Raw genomic sequence first — 19556 nt, 5'->3', positions numbered from 1 at the left:
TTTTCTATGTCTTAGGTGCTAAAGATCATGTATACTTTATCACACTTGAAACCAATTTTTATTCTCTCTTGAAAACAGTTTTGAGAGGTATCCAAAAAATTTTAAATTGGCAATTAAATATATATATATATATATATATATATATATATATATATATATATATATATAAATAGATAAGTACTCCTTGATCATTCCCATATTGATTTCAATTTAAGAGCCACCAGCCTATTGGGCATCGTCAGTACCAGGCAGGCTATTTTTATCAAGTATTTTCTTGGTTTTTCTCATTTTGTCTTCAATCGAGGACCGCCTGCCCGGTACTGACGATGCCCAATAGGCTGAAACAGTTGTCTACCGGTGGCTCTTAAATTGAAATCAATATGGGGATGATCAAAAAGTACTTATCTATTCATTTTTTGATTTTCATGGAATTATTTTCCAGCAGCTTGACTGCATTAACCTTTCTAGATTTCATATATATATATATATATATATATATATATATATATATATATATATATATATATATATATATATATATATATAGAACGTCCCAAGAAAAAAATCCACAAACTCAAGCGCAATGTTCGAATTCTGCAGGCATTGGACCTTCTGAGAAGCGGCGAGAAGTTTCTACAACTACCCTTAATGAAGCTGATAAGTGTTTTATGGAATATGTCAAGTCGAAAACCTCAAAAACCAATTCAGAGATAGAGAAGCCTAATCCAGATCTCCATTTTCCACCAAGTTTGCTTCCAGATCTAGCAAAATTAACTGACTATAACAAGAGACAGTTCAAAAAAGAACACTCGAGCTTCTAGATGAACTTTTGTGTGACGGGCCATCCCCAAATAACACTATGATGGTACCAATACCAACTCCTAGTCCTGTTCATTCCAACTACTCAACTCAGTCCAATGTTTACACTCATTCACGTCACTCTTTTTCAACAAGAGAATATGGAGAGCAACCAACACCTGTACAAACATATTTGTAGACTTTTTCACCTGACATGTCAGATGGTCATGACAAACCACGCTCTCTTACAGAACTTTAATGTAGAAATTGTTTTGTATTTCATTGTTTCCTATTCATTAAAATGTTACTTTTTCAATATAGTCATTCAATTTCATATACCTCACCTGAGTGTAATCAATAGTTTCTCCTGTGGGGTAATCGTATCTCTGTAGTTAGTATCTTGTTTGATTATATACGGTATATATATATATATATATATATATATATATATATATATATATATATATACCGGGTGTCCCACATTTTATGTGACAGGCAATATCTGGTTTGTTGAAGGAGATACACAAAAATGTTTCATACAAAAGTTTTAGGAGTTCATGAGAGCTATATTTTGGTATAACTTTTAAATATACAGGGTGTTTGGTGTAGGTGCTACAGACCAAAATTCCATTTTTTAAAATAGAACGCCCTGTATATCATTACATATTCAGATGCTACGTTAAATTCTGATATCATTTCATGTTTGGTTTTTGAAATTCGGTTACGGCGTTGTTGAGTTATTGCTTAAAATGTAAAGTCTTGAGAACGACTATTATTTTTGAAAATATCTCATACAATTATTCTCTCTGCATCAGATCACATGAAAATTAGTCAAAATTTTGGGTGTTCGAAGTAATGGTTTCAATTTTTAGTTGTGGAATTCAGTCAGGAATCATTTTGAATATGAAACAATTCCGAAATTGAAAGAGGTGTATTCGAAAACAAATCTTTAATTAATAACAATGTAAATAATATAACTTGATAAATCATTTCATAAGAATGGTAGGTACCTAGAAATAAGTCATAAAAATTGTTCAAAATGATGCCCATTTTATATTATACAGGCTTCGAAACGTCGAATCACTTCTCTCGTACAAGTCGCTCTTATAATATCAGGCGTAATATCACTGCACGCTAGTCGAATTTTCATTTTCAGATCATCCACATTCAAAGGGGGAGTAGTGAAAACAATATCTTTTAAATAACCCCATAGGAAAAAATCAAGCGGTGATAAATCTGGGGAACGAGCCGGCCACCGAATTGGACCCTTATTACCAATCCATCTATTTGGGTACGTTCTATCCAGATATTCAGTAACAACCTGTGAATTGTGAGGAGGAGCACCATCTTGTTGCCACCAAATTCCTTGTCGTTCTGCTATGGGAATATCTTCCATCAACTGGATCAAATCATTTTCTAGAAAATGTAAATATCGAAATCCATTGAGATTTTCATTGAAAAAGTAAGGTCCTATGATGCGGCCATTGAACAATCCACACCATACATTAATACCTCAAGTAGTTTGAAAATTACTTTCGTGGACCCAGTGGGGATTTTCTTGAGACCAATAGTGACTGTTATGTCGATTCACAACTCCATTATTGTGGAATCGCGATTCATCGCTCCACAAAATTTGACTGAATATGTTAGGACTTTCATGTGATATTACCTGAATACAAGCAATGAATTCAAGTCGTCGTTCAAAGTCCGTGGGTTTCAAACCTTGAACCAACTGAATTTTGAATGGGTGGTATTTATTTTTTTTCAGAATTCTCTGTACATTAGATTTACTCACACCGACTTCTTCTGCAAGAGTACGGATAGAAACATGTGGATGAATAATAATATAAGCCAACACATTGATCTCTAAATCTTCAGTTCTAACAGATCTCGTATGATGACGATGCTTTATAGTAGAAGGAAATGACCCAGTTCGCAATTTTTCTACAACTCTCGAAAAAGTCATTCGTGACGGAATGGGTCTGTCTGGAAAACGTTCTTGGTATAGACGTTGTGCTTGACGGCAGTTTTTCTGACATTCCCCAAAAATTAATAACATATCAATGCAATCACTTGGACTAAACGCGAAAGGCATACTGGAGTTTTCGCACAAAGAACACAGTTACTGTTTTGCAAAGAATCACTGAATCGAACTGACAAGTAGATACAATTCAACAACATTTGTTACTATGGCATCAACAAGCATAAGCTACTTGATGAAATTGTGCAATATAAAGCAATTCACCCTCAAGTTAGTCACATTCTCAAGAATTTCAATATTATATTCAACTGATATCGATATCGTATCGTAGAGGTGAGAATAATGGTTTGTATTCAGTAGTAGTCTAGTTCAATTTAATAAAAGATATAGACTGGACTCGTGTACGAGTAAATAAGTTTTTTTGAAACTTTATATTTAAGGAAAAGTGCAATAACTCAACAACGCCGTAACCGAATTTCAAAAACCAAACATGAAATGATATCAGAATTCAACGTAGCATCTGAATATGTAATGATATACAGGGCGTTCTATTTTAAAAAATGGAATTTTGGTCTGTAGCACCTACACCAAACACCCTGTATATTTAAAAATTATATCAAAATATAGCTCTCATGAACTCCTAAAACTTTTGTATGAAACATTTTTGTGTATCTCCTTCAACAAACCAGATATTGCCTGTCACATAAGTTTACAGTGATGAATATTGTGAAGACAAACCTTTCAAATTCCATTAAAACAATTACTCCGATGAAAGCGCGAAATAAAGAGATTAATTATTTTCTATTATCGAGATTACGTAAATAACTCACCTTGAAATATCATTTCAAACAAAAATTACTTTTATAATTGAATACAACTTACAGACATTCTTTCGTTAAATATACCATTTAATGAGTAACTGAATTTGCAATAATTTTAGTAAGTTCGCACACCGGAACAATAAGCAATGAGCAATCAGCAATAAGCAACAGGCAATGCATGGCATAGGATCTCGCACTCCGATGAAATATCACTAGTTGAAAATGTCGTCTTCTGATGAGGACGAAGTTGTAATGTTGTGGCAGTATTTAAGGCGAAGAAATAGGAAACGAAGACGATATTGGATTCATCATCTTGTCAAGTGCTCAAGAATCATGGAGCAAGTTCAGATACTTTTAAAACACTCCTGGAGATGTTAGCACCGTATATAATCAAACAAGATACTAACTACAGAGATACGATTACCCCACAGGAGAAACTATTGATTACACTCAGGTGAGGTATATGAAATTGAATGACTATATTGAAAAAGTAACATTTTAATGAATAGGAAACAATAAAATACAAAACAATTTCTACATTAAAGTTCTGTAAGAGAGCGTGGTTTGTCATGACCATCTGACATGTCAGGTGAAAAAGTCTACAAATATGCCTGCAGAATTCGAACATTGCGCTTGAGTTTGTGGATTTTTTTCTTGGGACGTTCTAACGACAGTTATGTGATATCTTTTTGCTTCTCTTAAAGTTTCTAACTGACGCTGTAATCTCTTCTTCTGAATGATCATTATTATTCGTCTCTGCTTCAGATTCACTATCGTTGTCTTCATTGACACTGGGCTCTGTTTCTGTAGGTAAATTTCCATGTTGCGGTTTGGATTTCATGAAAGGCGTATTTGGCTAGAGGTTGCAGTTTCAAGGCCCTCTCCCATATTCAACCATTGTTTATGCCTGTTCCAACAGAGGCAATTTGGAAATCGACGGCACAACGATACCTCGAACTATGGGATCTTCCAAACTGCATAGGCTCAGTCGATGGGAAGCATTGCCGAATTTAAAAAATTTTACAAGACCGGTTCGCAGTACTATAATTACAAAAGTTTTTTTTTTTCGGTGGTACTGATGGCCTGCGCAAATGCTGATGGAATATTTCTAACCATTGATGTCGGTGAAGCAGGTAGAATGAGTGACGGTGCAGTTTTCCGGTCTTCTACTCTTGGAAGATTGCTGAACAAGGAAAAACTTCTGACTCCCAAGTCAACACCACTGCCAAATGAGGGTGTAAATTTTCCATTTTATTTTGTAGCAGACGAGGCAATCCCATTAGAAAAAAATCTGATGCGACCATATCCACAAAGGGTTCTTGATAATGAAAAATGAATATTCAACTACAGATTATTCATTATTTTTCAAAGGCCAATATTATGTCAAGAGAATACAGCGATTTCAGTAATTGAAAGTGCTTGTATTCTCCACAATTTTATAAAAGTCAAAGAGGGTAAATTTTCAATTCCACATATTATGAAAGATAACCCCAGATATAGAAATCCATCAGCACATAATATACTACCCATTCACCAGTCTCCTTATGAATTACGCCTTACCCTGGCAAGGTAATTATACCGTGTAATCAGAATCATCGATAATAACTACCTGCTATTCACCAGATAATTTTACTTCATGGGAAATAACACTCCACGCCCTCTCCACAACATCCCTTTTACTATGATCTTGCCATCGATAATCATAAATACATGGGTAATTTTCCACAAGTTCCATAAATTTAATATTGAATGCTGTATCGTCCGACATGTCCAAATACTAAACACTCTAACCAAGTGACAAATGCTAATAGCAGGAGAGCCCACGAGACATATTAGGTTGCAAAGCTTAGATTATAAGAAGAAAAAATGTTATACAATATATACCTTTTCATCGGTGGGGGAAGCGGCTATAGATTTTCAAATATGTATAAAAATACTGTTGCATGGACATACTCGAGCGCGTCAGATATTGATAGCATCAATGCCTACGTATTTTTAATAATGTTGGTATTTTAATCTTTGTACGTAAGGGTTAAAAGTGAAAAGAAAAAAAATTAATCGAGCGCGTCAGATTTTCTAAGGGGGTGTTAAAAAAACTCTCATTCAATAATCTGATGATTTCGATCTGACGCAAACTCGCAGCCATTATTATAATGTGCAAAAAAAATTCGCCATTTTGAAATACTCAAGCGCGTCAAATTAAGATATATATATATATATATATATATATATATATATATATATATATATATATATATATATATATATATATATCTATATATATATGGGTTCATCTTTATGTTTTAGACGTGCTGTCTCATAATCTGACGATTATCTATAGTCCGTTCATAATTTGTTGATAGCTCACTGCAAGTTTGACCCTCATTAGAGAACTGAAATACAGAGAGGACAGCTAATATGATATAATAACAAAAACCAAACTGAAACTGGCAGTTTAAGATGTTTTCTACTAACCCACCTTGTATCTGAAGAAATACAATACAGCTATAAAACTTTTAATCCGATTATGTAGGTATTTTGAGTGGAAATGACTGACCAGTGTCGTAGAGTATATGATTAAAACATTAGTTACTTTAAATAAATATATATATATATATATATATATATATATATATATATATATATATATATATATATTAATATTCTTAAACTGTAGGTACTGTAAATTGTATTTTTATTTTAAAAAAATTTCTTTATTTTATTCAAAAATAATAAGTTACTTGCAATTTGTAAAAGATACATTTATTTATTTAATACCTATTTTTAAATGATATAAACTACGATTATTTACAAAACTATTCAAATTCAAAATAAACAGGATCATCTTCGGAATCCGAGTCGTCTTGCAGGTTAATAATTAGCGGTTGTGTCTCTACAGTCGCATCAATTATATTGTCAAGATCCCACATTTTTTGTTCTTTTTCTATTGCATGTCTTACTGCATCTCGCCAATTTTGTTCTGTAATATGTTGTAAAAAGTCATATAACAATTCACGTACAGCTTGTATTTTATATGACGTATTTTTTCTAGCCACATAGCTTTTCATTTGTGCCCAAATGAGTTCAATTGGATTTAATTCGCAGTGGTAGGGTGGAAGTCTAAGGACTGTGATGTTTCGTCTTTCCGCCATTTTGTCAACTACGTATTTCTGGAACTTAGATTTGTGTTGCCGGGCAATTTTTAAAAGTTCTGCTTTAACCATTCCATCTTCGTAACGCAGGGACTTATTCCGCAGCCAGTCGCAATGATATCCTGTTTCTTCCACGCAGTCGTTGGAAGTCTTTCAACTAGTCGTGAATGATAAGGTGCATTATCTAATACTATAATTGAGTTTGTTGGTATATGTTCAATCATCTGCTCAAAATACTCTTCGAAAACATCAGCTGTCATCTCCTCGTGATAGTCTTTTGTGCTTTTGGATTCAAATTCCAACAAACCATGCTTAGCAAATCCTTTTTCACTGCCAATGTGAGAAACTATTAATCTACTGCCTTTACCAGAGGGTGGGGAAATACCAGTAGACCAACCTTCCATAAAGGCTTGCCTGGAGCTTGATATATTTTTATATGTCCAAATTTTTGTGAGAGTATGACCTGCGTTTACCCACGTTTCGTCCTGATAGTAAATTGGCCTTCCTTCAGCCCGAAATTTTCGTATAGATCTTAGATACTTTCTTCTCCAACATATTATCTCTTCCCGGTCAATCAAAAGTGATTTTCGGTCTGATTTCTCCCACCGGAAATTTAATTCTTTTAAAACTTGCCACAATTTGGTTCGTCCGACATGAGGCAAATCCGGGTCGTCTCTAACTTCTAGTAAAATTTTGTTTAAGTTGGGTATTTCTTTTTTGTAAAAAAATTCGTTAATTTTCCTTCGAATACCATTTTTGGCAAATTCATCAATTTCAATAGGTTTTCTCCCCCTCTTTAAGTATTCGTTTGTATTTGGGTTAGCTATACCTTTTTTTTTCTTTCTGATAGGAACCTATATATTGTTGACTCCCCTACGCCCGTCCCGTCATGTTGGCACAACTCTTGAATATGTTCTGAACAGTGTTTGTGGGATTCTGAGAAACCAGAGCATCGTGAACGGTCAAAACAATAGTCTTCTCTCTTGGTGAATAGACAGACTTACTGACTGTACGCAACAGTACCGGTGTAAAACTTGATGTTGATGATGATGACGAATCCATCGCAAGCAATCAAACAAAACAAGCAGGAACGAAAGGTACGTATATGTTTGTAGGAATATGAAAAAAAGTTACTCACGCACTGCACAAAATTCGCAAAATAAATATTAGAGACGTTAATTACTGCCGTAGACGCCGAAACACCAACGAGCCGTAAATTAAATGCGATTAAAAAATGTACTAAACCAAAAATTATTTTCGTTCGTAACAACTTCACCCTTTCAAGGCAAGTTTCGAATATAAACTGAAGCTTTATATTTAATGAATAAACACCTCAGGAACCTCCGCCTATGATTTTACGAGTTTTACGACCGTTTTATGACTTGGGCCCTCATTTTGTGCTATCGACAAATTATGAACGGACTATAGAGGGATTCGCTCAATCTGACAAAAACAAAATATTTTTTTTAATTGTTTTTAATTCATTGAAAAGCTCAGGAAATAGTATGCAAATAAATAAGTGTATGTTTTTTAAGTAGAATACTTGTATTTATAAGAAAATCATTTTTAAAAAATGCCCAAAAAATTTAATTTTTTATAATCAATTGATTAATTAATGAAGAAAAGAGAAATGAAGGTTTCTATGTTTTTCACCACTTTTATTTGTAACTAACGTTACTCCAGTTTCGTCCTATAAGGACATTTTCAAACTTATATATTGTATAAGTTTGAAAATGTCCTTATATATTATGTCCATATGGGACGAAACTGCAGTAACGTTAGTTACAAATAAAAGTGGTAAAAAACAGAAAGTTTAATTACTCTTTTCTTCATTATGATTTCCTACCACGTAGTAACGGCTACATCCATCAATTAATTGATTAATTAATCATCATCTTGTTTGAAGGTGATTGACAATATTTCATGATGAATTTCACTAGTTCGGACTTCCATTGTCTACTATATAAAATGATTTGAAATCCCTGAAACAACTAAAAAAGGAAAATTAAAAATGAATAGCTGAAAATAACAATTATATTAAGCAAAATAAACCTGAAATGAAATAATAGTGAAATAAAATACAAGTAAAAATAGAACAATCGAATAAATAAACGATTGACAATTCATTTCAGGTTCATTTTGCTTAATATAATTGTTATTTTCAGCTATTCATTTTTAATTCTTCTTTTTTAATTGTTTCAGGGATTTCAAATCATTTTGCATAGTAGACAATGGAAGTCCGAACAGGTGAAGTTAATCATCATCTTCATCACGAACGAGTCTCTGTGATCAGCTGTGATGGCAACAGAATTCAGAGTGGGGACGGAGTGAGAGAGTAATAGATAGAGAAAAAGTGAATAGAGAATAAAAGAATAGAAACTCGGAGAGGGAAATATAGGTATCACACAGCTGCACGCATTTAACATTATCGTAATAATGTAATGTGATATTCGCCGTTCAGCGATCAACGTTTGCACCTACAGTCTACATACTTACAAGCACAAGTTATTTGGATGACTGAAAATACCTTTAATGATACCAAACCAATAGAAACAATAGAAAGACAACAATAAAACAGCGGAGTTATGAAAGATTGGTCTATATGAACTTTCAGGAATCAATGCAATGGTTGTTTTGAGATATTCTCCGATATATAGGATGCCCAGTAGAAGTGCAACGTATCAAAATTAGGTTTGTTTTAAATGAAATGTGATATATTGTTTTCCGTATCCAGATTCTGTTAGGAATGTACTTTCAGAAAATATACGATTGTATAATTATGTACCAAGAAGTTGAAAAGTTATGCCAGAAATAACGCCAAGAAGTTGATATATTCAACCATTCACATTTTCAATGAAAAAATCATTTCTCCTTTGGAAATGCAGTTTTTCATTGTTGAATGTTAATATGAACATTTTCTAATACTGGGTGAGTCGAAACTCAACAGTTTTCTCTTAATTTTCTCAAATGAAACATCCAATATTTCATTTGAAATAGTTTCAAGAAATATATTACTTTCATTATTGAATTCTTACAAGAAAAGTTTAGAAAATGAAATTTCATAGTGAAATGAATTCGAGATAAATGAACAGATTTTTATGTGATCGATACGATAACAAATAAGAATTAAAATGTGTCTGTGTATACACAGTTGTCGAAAAAACTATGTACGCAACACGGACTCGCAGTTCAAACTGATGACTGCATGCGCCCATATAATGATAAAAATTGTGTTCGAAATATTCTTCACACATTCCAAAGCATTTCCGGAGCCAATCGGCGGTACACCTTGACAATTATTTGACGCATTTGCGTTAGTACTGGGTGAATCGAAACTCAACAGTTTTCTCTTAATTTTCTCAAATGAAACATCCAATATTTCATTTAAAATAGTTTCAAGAAATATATTACTTTCATTATTGAATTCTTACAAGACAAGTTTCGAAAATGAAGTTTCATAGTGAAATGAATTCGAGATAAATGAACAGATTTTTATGTGATCGGTTCTTTCGGCAACACGAATTTTTTTTTCAAGTTATACTTCTTTTGGCGGAAAAAAGAGGGTAAATTCTTACGATGCGCGCGCACATCGTCACGAAAAACCGTCACCCTGAAGTTAGCTTCTTCTTCTTCAATTTGTGTGGCTGTTAACGGAAGAAAATATTTTTTTAACAGATGGACGTTGCTTCTCAGTCGAGCGCATTTGGTCAGACTCCTCCTGTCCATAGTGAACAGAATCTTCATCCGGGGCGCAGCTGTCTTGTCCGAGGAAATGCTCCCACCCTCATTAACTTTTTCTTTTATGAAAACACTTCATTTTTGTTCCTAGAAGGCCGCAAGTCCTCTCAATATGACTTTCACAAATAACACATTTATAATTGCACTGACGACGACTTCGTCGAATCCGTCGAAATTCCAGCCTGATAACTGGCGTAGGGGGGCGCCAGTCCTATCAAAATGTCTTTCACTTCAATGTTTACTCTAACTCGACTTTATTTAAAAAAAAAAAAATCTCACTTTTGGACTCTGATCACGACATCCACATACCATCTTTGAGGAGGGTCATTATAGGCACAACCGTCTTCTGTCTCGATCGGAGAGAAAGTCCCTGAAGTTAGCTAGTCAACATTTTAGTTTTACAAAAAAAAAACAACAGAGAGAAAGACATCTACGTATGTGTACAATCATTTTACTTTGTATTCATTTTATTGTGCCAAAGAGAAGTGGCAACATTGTCAACCTCGTCAATTCCCAATCGCTACCATCGCTACCTGTGCCCTATGCAAGCAAACTCAAAAGGAGATAAGTCTCAAGGGACAGTCTGTTACCGCACATTGTAAGATGCACATCTGCAATACATTAAAATAGTTATAGTTACACGTTCACGTTTCATTACTCGTCCCTAACGACACAAACAACATTTTGGTCCTTCTAGCCGGATGGTTGTATTCGACGGATTGGCCCAAACCAATGGCGGCACGTCACTGAATGACCTATTACTAGTAGGTCCCAATATACAAGACGATCTTGTTTCTATCGTAACCAGGCTACGGTTACATAAATACGTTCTAAGCGCAGACATTAACATGATGTTTCGGCAAATAATGATACATCCCGATGATAGAAAATATCAGCGAATAATATGGCGTTATAATGACTCAGAGCCGGTAAAATTATACAATCTCAACACAGTGACATACGGAACAGCATCAGCCAGTTATCTTGCGACGAAGGTTTTGCAACAACTTTCATATGGCTTTCAAGAAAAATGTTCGTGGACATGCTCAATAATCAGACATGCATTCTATATGGACGACTTACTAACAAGTATCGACACGATTGAAGAAGCTCTTAAAATTTATCGTGAAGTAACTGACATTTTAAATAGCGCACAGCTTCCATTGAGAAAATGGTGCTCGAATCAATATTAGATTCAATTTTAGGAGACGGAAAAAACGATGATAAATTGATTCAATTTTATGACAGTAAAGAATTAAAAACTTTATGAATCGCGTGGAACTCGAAAACAGACACATTAAGTCACGCAGTAAGACATACAATTTGATAATCACGTCATGACGAAGCGTTCAGTTTTAGCAACGGTCTCAAGAATTTTTGACCCCTTGGGTCTCATAGGACCAGCCATAATACAAGCAAAACTGTTCATGCGAAAGCTATGGGAACAAGGTATATCTTGGGATGAACCATTATCCTCAGATATGAAGAACCAATGGACTTCATTTTTACAGCAATTACATGCTATTAATGACATTCATTTAGACAGACACGTAGTTTGTGGAAAACCGAAAATTATTGAACTGCACGGTTTCAGTGCAGTTCAACTACTATCAAACGGGCCTTTTATTGATCGTCGGTCAAATTGTGAAGATTTCATCTGAAACATATCTATATGTTTATGCAAACTCGAATGTGTTATATGATGTCCCATAAACTAGAAAGTAGAGTATGATTTAGTTTCGCAGGAGAACCTACTACATTGTCAGCAATACGTGGACCCATTTCAAACACTTTTTTCAACCATCAGAACTGCAATACTATTCCCGACGAAATTTTCGCCAACCAAGTAGTTGTCTTCAGGAAATGAAGGAAACTACATATTTTGGATCCATGCAGTACATGCAGTATTGAAGCAACATCAGCTTATCGAAAATTCGAATATTTCAATTCACTGACCAATGATTCTTCAACATACTTTGAAATGAATTGAGATGAACTGTATGAAACATTTATTTGATTGTTTGATGACAATTTCACTATATTTTTCACAAGTGACGCTGTTCTATCTTTTAGCTCGTGGTTGCCACTGTCCTGCGCGTGCGTTCCTCTTTCCTATCGTTACCCACATGCGTGGACATATTACAAAACCGGCCAAATGAACGTACAGAATAGTCTCTAACAAATTAATATCCATTTGACTTGAGAAATTGTCCATGCCGGCGGCCTTGAAAGGCTCAAGTCTTTCAAAAATAAAAAGTCAAGTAACACATAACATAGGGTAGGTAATAGGTCGCTTAAATGTTCCACTGGCCATTTTCATTGTTACAACCGTAATCAAACTATTGTTACCTGGGTTTACCTCTGTTATCCTTCCTAGAGGCCACTTACTGTTCATGGAATCGTTTGTCACTAACATTAGATCTCCCACCTTGATGTTAGCTGAGCTTATCTTCCATTTTGTTTGTTGTTGTAGGGTTGGGAGATATTCCTCCTACCTCCGTTTCCATATATTCTGTTTCATTTTTTAGAGATGCTGCCAACGAGAAAGGGTGTTCGTCTTGGTGTTAGAAATACCTACTCCTTCAATACCTGTAAGCGAGTCTCCAAGCGGAAAATGGCTTGGGGTAAGAGGATTTAAGTCTAATGGATCATTGGAGAGTGGGGTTATTGGTTTTAAGTTAATACACAATTGAACTTGTGACAAAATTCTAGCATACTCTTCAAATGTCAAAAAATTGTCAACTATTACTTTTTTGATATGGTTTTTCACGAATTCGATGAAAGATTTCCATAATCCACCAAAATCAGGAACGCTGGGGAAATGAAATGTTAAGTTGTTTGTTGATTGGATAATGCATTAGCAATAACTTCAATATTTGCCTGATTCAAGAGAAATTGATATAACTCCCTCAATTCATTGTTGGCTCCTTGGAAATTGGTGGTATTATCACTATATAAATGCCTACAAGTTTCTCTTCGAGCAGTGAAGCTGCTAAAAAAGATTATGTAGTCAAATCTGACATATATGGATTGCAAATGAAAACTGCTATTCAACATTTCGATTTTTGTACGAGTTGATTATTTTAATAACATCAATACATAGTAGTATTTCTGTACTTAATTCATCCTGTCTTTTTCAATTGCAGAGGAAATCGATTTGGATATATAGAGAAGGAGGAAGAAAAACTTTAGCAAACATAGAAAAAAAATGTCTATGCACTATCTCGGATGCACTGTCGCGGGCGCGGCTGTAGATATTAAATTAACAATTCGGAAAATAAAATAAAAACCGTCGTTGAAATGTTGCGATTGAAATTACATTTTTCAAACCACTCTAGAAAAATATTTTCAAGTACAGAATACTGTAATACCTACTTTTGGTATGAGACTCTTGTAAGAATTAAGAACTAATCTAAAATAGTATGATATAAAGATTACTCACGAATGATACTGTGCCTGAAGAAAGTTGAATTCTTCTTTGATCCTTTCAAGCGTATCTGCTATGGTGAATTTTATCTGACCACCCTGAGGTGGAGGGCCCTGAAACAAATGAAAGACGATAATAGAGTTTGTCTAGTGTAAAATTAAAATAAATTTACAAAACAGAAATGTAACAATATTGTATTTCATACACTAGGTGTACCTATAACACTAATACCCAACTGTCACTTTCAAAGACTTGTAGCGTAAAGAAACTGTCGAATAGACAAGCCAAACCTGCTCTGTAAGTAATTTTGCATTTTTGTGCCACATTCTTTAAGTAAATTTATTGAATTATTTATTGTACATTTCTCTCCGTATTTTCAGAACGTTACTTCAGTCAGCTTGCTCAGCTTTTTAAGAATTTCTTCGCACAAATTCATATCTTCAGAATACAGTTCACAAATAACGAGGCAATGTTTATTTATCGAACAATGGAATTGGCAAACAATGAAAAAAAGCACATCCGATATTTCAAAGGTAATTTTCAAAACATATTCGACTGAACAGAATTAATATATCACAGTTAGGTGGTCTGAATTATTTTTATAAACGCATTCTATTTTACCGGTACATAGCATATGATAATCTTAATAAAGAGAGATTATAACACTCGTGAAATACCATAATTTTTTAAATTATCTATAAGTTACCTAAATGATTTTAGATTCACAGAAATAGCGAAAACTTTCACGCAAATCAGCGAGATTATATATCTTTTCCCATTACTACGAGCATGGTGGGACGGTAGCTGGTTGGGTTGGCGAAAATGGTTTGTTCCACTCATTCAATCGACCATTAGGTAAAACGGTCATTCAAGCCACGAGACCAGACGATCATTTTCAGTATCTATCGTCCCGTGCTGAGAACTGCACGTTGAAACATAAGATCTCGTTAATCCTTAGCTCGCAAAAGTCGTTCGTAGGGGGGCGCCAGCTGGTTAACGGAAAAACAGATTTAGTATTACTGTAATTTCTGTAAGAACATAGGTCATATCACGGCCGGAGTCACGTTTAAAAAGAATGGAATCGAATGGAGTAGACGTGTTTTGGATTCGCTGCTGCTAATTATTGTAAACGTTGGACAATGTGCAAAATTAAAATCTAAAAGTATAAGTGAAGTAGTGTGTACTCCGAATTTGAACAATTTTTAGTTCTTAGGTTTCTTGAAAAACATTTATCGACATGAATACACGAGGAGGAAATAAAGACATAGGTGATCTACAGTGAATGATGAAAAAATTGGTCACAAAATTGTACATTTTCTCTCTTATTCAGCCAAATCCACAATAGAAACGATAAGTAAGAAATTTGATACTAAATTGAAGATGTTGGAAAAAGAGAATGCTGTACTGAAAGGGCAGTTGAAAGATCAAGCTGGAATTATTTCGGCACTCGTCAATCAGCAGGAAAAAATGTGATCAAGTAATGAGAAGTAACAATATTAGGCTCTATGGGTTAGCTTAAAATGATAAAAAGGGTAGTTTACTTAAAATGTGGTTTGGAAGTTTTCATTCAGAAAATGAACCTATGAATAAATAGTTCTGACGTTGAGAAATGTCATCGTACTCAGCTGTTCAAACGCTCTTTGAGTTACCAGATATTGAAAGTATTCAATGCTATTCAGGATATTTAAAAAAAATTGCCACCCTCTCAGTTTAAAATCAAATTGAAATTATATCTTTCACAAAATCAATAACATTGGGAACCTTTCACCATTCCGCTTTTTCTCGTCCCCCAATTATTTTTTCTCTTCGGTTGATTCATGACTAATGATGTTTTGCTTAGTTTTATATAATAATATTTTTTAGCTATATCACTAGTCACTAATCTTTATTCATTTATTCATATACTAATGTTAATGATGTACTTCTTTAATACACAGGAAAACATTTGTATGACTGATTCGTGATTTTCGAGATAACTTAGTAAGAGATTGCGAATTTTACATTAGTCCAACGTGCCCTAAAACTGCAGTACACATAGTTGACAACTCCTGAACGGTTATGCCTTTAATTGTTAACAGATCCAGTTTCCATAAATTTGTTCAATAATTCCGTACATTTCTTCCTGGATGATTATCATTGAACATACGGGCAGCAGCTCTAGCACTATTTCCATTCTAGTAGTACAAACTCACTATTTCAATCCGTTCTCGAAGCGTATAAACCATTCCTTCTCAAGAAGTCACAAAAACAGAAACACCAATTGTAAATTCATTTGGTAGGTAATCGTTATTGGAGAATAAGACAAATACAAAATGAAGAGAATAACGAATTCAAACTTAACTAGGCAAAATGAGACTTTCTTGAAGTATACTTCACATAAACACCTATGAAATCTATGTAACAGATTGTACAAAAATTCATTCAGGGTGGCACGTTTTCAACTCCAATAATTTGTAGCTTCCAAACTGAGAGCTTCAGATCATAATGTATTCTACTTTGTTGGAATATTTTTATCATGTAACATCTGATAATGCAAAACAATTCATCCATTTTTAAAAAATGGTGACATGCTCTGGGGGTGCGAATGGGAAAGTTAGATCAAAGTGAATATGTCAAAATGTGTCCCCCTGTATACTATTGTTGAGATGGTGTTTATTTTTCCTGAAAATCATTGTTCCAAAAGTTATTCAGGGTGGCTCGTTTTAAATGGAATGCACTGTATATATAATTTAAACTTGATACCATAAAAAAATGTGGTTGTAGTAATAAAGACGTTTATTATCATTATTATAAATCTGGGCTGGTAGGCCGTGACCTTACTGAGTTCAGATATTCATCGCATACACGTTTATACACTATTGAGAACTCTTAGTTTTTTATTTTCGATGGTTCAAGTTAAAGTTCAAGACGTTTATTTATATTTTGTTTTACATGACTTTCAGGGTTAGGGTTGAAATCACGAAAATGTTATCAACATATCTCGGCCAGCGTTTAGGTTTCAAGTGTGACGTTGCTACTGCTTTGGTTTCGATTTCCTCCATAAAAATATTGGCAACAATGGGTGATAGTGGCGAGTGCCTTTTCAATTTGTCTGTACGTGTTTTTGATGCAATGTTCCGCCAAGGTGATGATATTATGTTCTACCGGTTTGTATTTCTTTTTGATTATTCCTAGTGAATCCACCATGAATCAGCCTGTATATATACAGTGTGTCTCACTTCTCAAGGAAACAACCCCGTATCTTCCGTAATGAACGAGGTAGAATGATGAAATTTCAGGACCAATGGAAAAGCTCAAAATGCACCTACCACCTGAATGTGGTTGTCCAAAGTGATATACACTGCACGCCACTCGCGATGGAACAACCCATTTTAACGGTAAAACATACTAGGAAGCAAAATAGGCTCAAAATTCCTTCATATTCGTGATCAGGACTACAACTTACTATAAATACACCTTTTCCCTGAAAGAAATTTCAGTCCTGAAAATCCGAATTTGTATCACTTCTCATGGAAACAGCCCCGTATCTTCCGTAATAATTGAAGTAGAATGATGAAAGCCTCAGTACTGATGGAAATGCTCAAAACGCACCCACCACCTAAATGGGGTTGGCTAAAGTGATTTACACTGTCCGCTACTCTCGATGGAACAACCCATTTTTACGGTAAAACATACTTGGGGGCAAAACAGTTCGCGTCTAATACCTGAACCCCTTCATTCTATCTGGAGAGTACTCTCAGATATCAAAGATGCAGACATTTGCACGGATTCATTTGACTGTGAGATTGAGCCTCTCTGAGGAAAATGTCACAACACCACATTCTCAGATTATCAAGATAGTAAGGAGCAGTGTATGAAAAATTTTCGATGGCGGCATCTGATATAACTGAGGAAGATCATTCTCAATACTAATTTTGGTTGCCGAACATCCAAATTCTATCCCATCCAGAAGTGAGAGCTTCTCTGATTGATGAGCAAATACCGCAAAAAATGGAAAAAGTCTATTTTCAAAGGTTCACATCTCGAAAACTGTAGATTTTTGAGCTTAGGCTGTGGACACTTTCAATCAGCACATCAAGGACTATAACATCCACAACATATCAAAATTTCATAAAAATTCACGACAAGCCATTTCTCATAAGAAGTTTGCGGGATCCTTCATTAAAATATTGAGGAAACATTTTGCTGATCGAAATAAATGTATTCTTCATACTCATTGTAACACCGAAACAACCGTTTATTTTTAAAGAAAAAAATCGCACTCGGTAAACAGGTAGGATTTAGATTATTTTACCTACTTGCAGAATTGTTGTCTGAAATCATTTTGATTGAATTACATCAGTTCCACTAGATGAAAATCATGTGGTGCCCTGATATAAAAATGGAAAACAGTTCTTCATTGATATTTACTGTCAACTTGACAATATTGGTGAAATATCAGACCAGTTTTCATTGCATTTGTTGTTTTTAGTATTGTTGTTCCTTGTATCACTGTTGTTCCTGTTGTTTCTGCCGTGTTTTTCATTGTATTCATTGTTCCTGTGTTTGTGTTGGGTGTTGTTCCGGTAGTTTTCTGTTTGTGAGTTCCTGTTCATATTTTAATATTTCTGAAGTTCCTACTTTATCTGAAATTAGCTCATTTTGATTAACAAAGTTCAACATGGCATGTCTGTCACTTCAAGAAAAAATTGAAATTGTTTCAATTGTTGGTGAAGGTCTCATTTTAAAGCGGCCGCCGAATTCAAAAGAAGACACTCGCTAGAAGTAGCTGAACACCATGGACTGTCCATGCAATATATAATCTTTTTATGGGCACCGGCCAAGTAACACAGGACCGAAAAACTAAATTGATGGATGTAGCCGTTAATACGTTGTAGGAAATCATAATGAAGAAAAGGGAATTGAAACTTTCTATGTTTTATACCATTTTTATTTGTAACTAACGTTACTGCAGTTTCGTCCTATAAGGACATTTTCAAACTTATACATTAAACTAACAATGGTTCATTACATTAGCCTTTATATAGCACCCCTGTAGGTAATAATAGAAGTACTTGGCTTGATTGAGTACCTGAATTTACAATTTATAATGTGCTAATTTGAAAACCGGTGAGTAAACTAAATCGATTTGATCATTTAACAGGCTGCACCCGCAATGTTTATGCTTTTGAATTTCCAAGGATTCTAAATAATTGAGTTTGTAACCCTTCCTTGCATGGTGCAAAATTTCCGTATCGTTTAGATTCGGGAACTTGTGGTAGAAAACAACCAAATCACGCCATATCACTTCCTTTGAAGTTTCAACAGCTTTCGATGTATGCCTAAATCAGAGCTACCTATAGTTCAACAACAAATTTTATAAACACGATTCAGGTTTACCAATGGGCACAACCCTTAGTCCACTTTTAGCAGACATATTTATGTAAACTTGGAGATCACTATAGTAAATTCCGACCTGGGTAAAAACCATATTCATTTTTGGTACAGATATGTAAACCATATTCTCGCCTGTTTCAGAGGTACTACACGACAGCTGAACCAATTTATGAAATTCATGTATAATCTCAATAGCAACATTCATTTCACACTCGAAACAGAGATAGAGAAACAGATAAATTTCTTAAACCTGACCATTACAC

General features: G+C 34.4%; 1 protein-coding gene across 7 annotated transcripts in view; it reads right to left on the bottom strand.

The window, feature by feature from the left end:
* Window positions 1-19556, bottom strand: part of gro (TLE family member transcriptional corepressor groucho) — a 217689-nt gene that overhangs the window by 169138 nt on the left and 28995 nt on the right. For all 7 annotated transcript variants that reach the window (XM_074179212.1, XM_074179213.1, XM_074179215.1 and 4 more), the window contains exon 2: window positions 13933-14030. In XM_074179212.1, the coding sequence (XP_074035313.1) occupies window positions 13933-14030 (98 nt within the window). The remainder of the gene's footprint in view (window positions 1-13932; window positions 14031-19556) is intronic.

Source organism: Leptinotarsa decemlineata, unplaced genomic scaffold (genome assembly GCF_025532065.1).
Source record: "Leptinotarsa decemlineata unplaced genomic scaffold, Ldec_3_MD MMD2_tig00004677_RagTag_RagTag, whole genome shotgun sequence".
Lineage (NCBI taxonomy): Eukaryota > Metazoa > Arthropoda > Insecta > Coleoptera > Chrysomelidae > Leptinotarsa > Leptinotarsa decemlineata.
The sequence above is the reverse complement of the archived record's forward strand: the minus strand, read 5'-3'. Positions and strand labels throughout refer to the sequence as shown.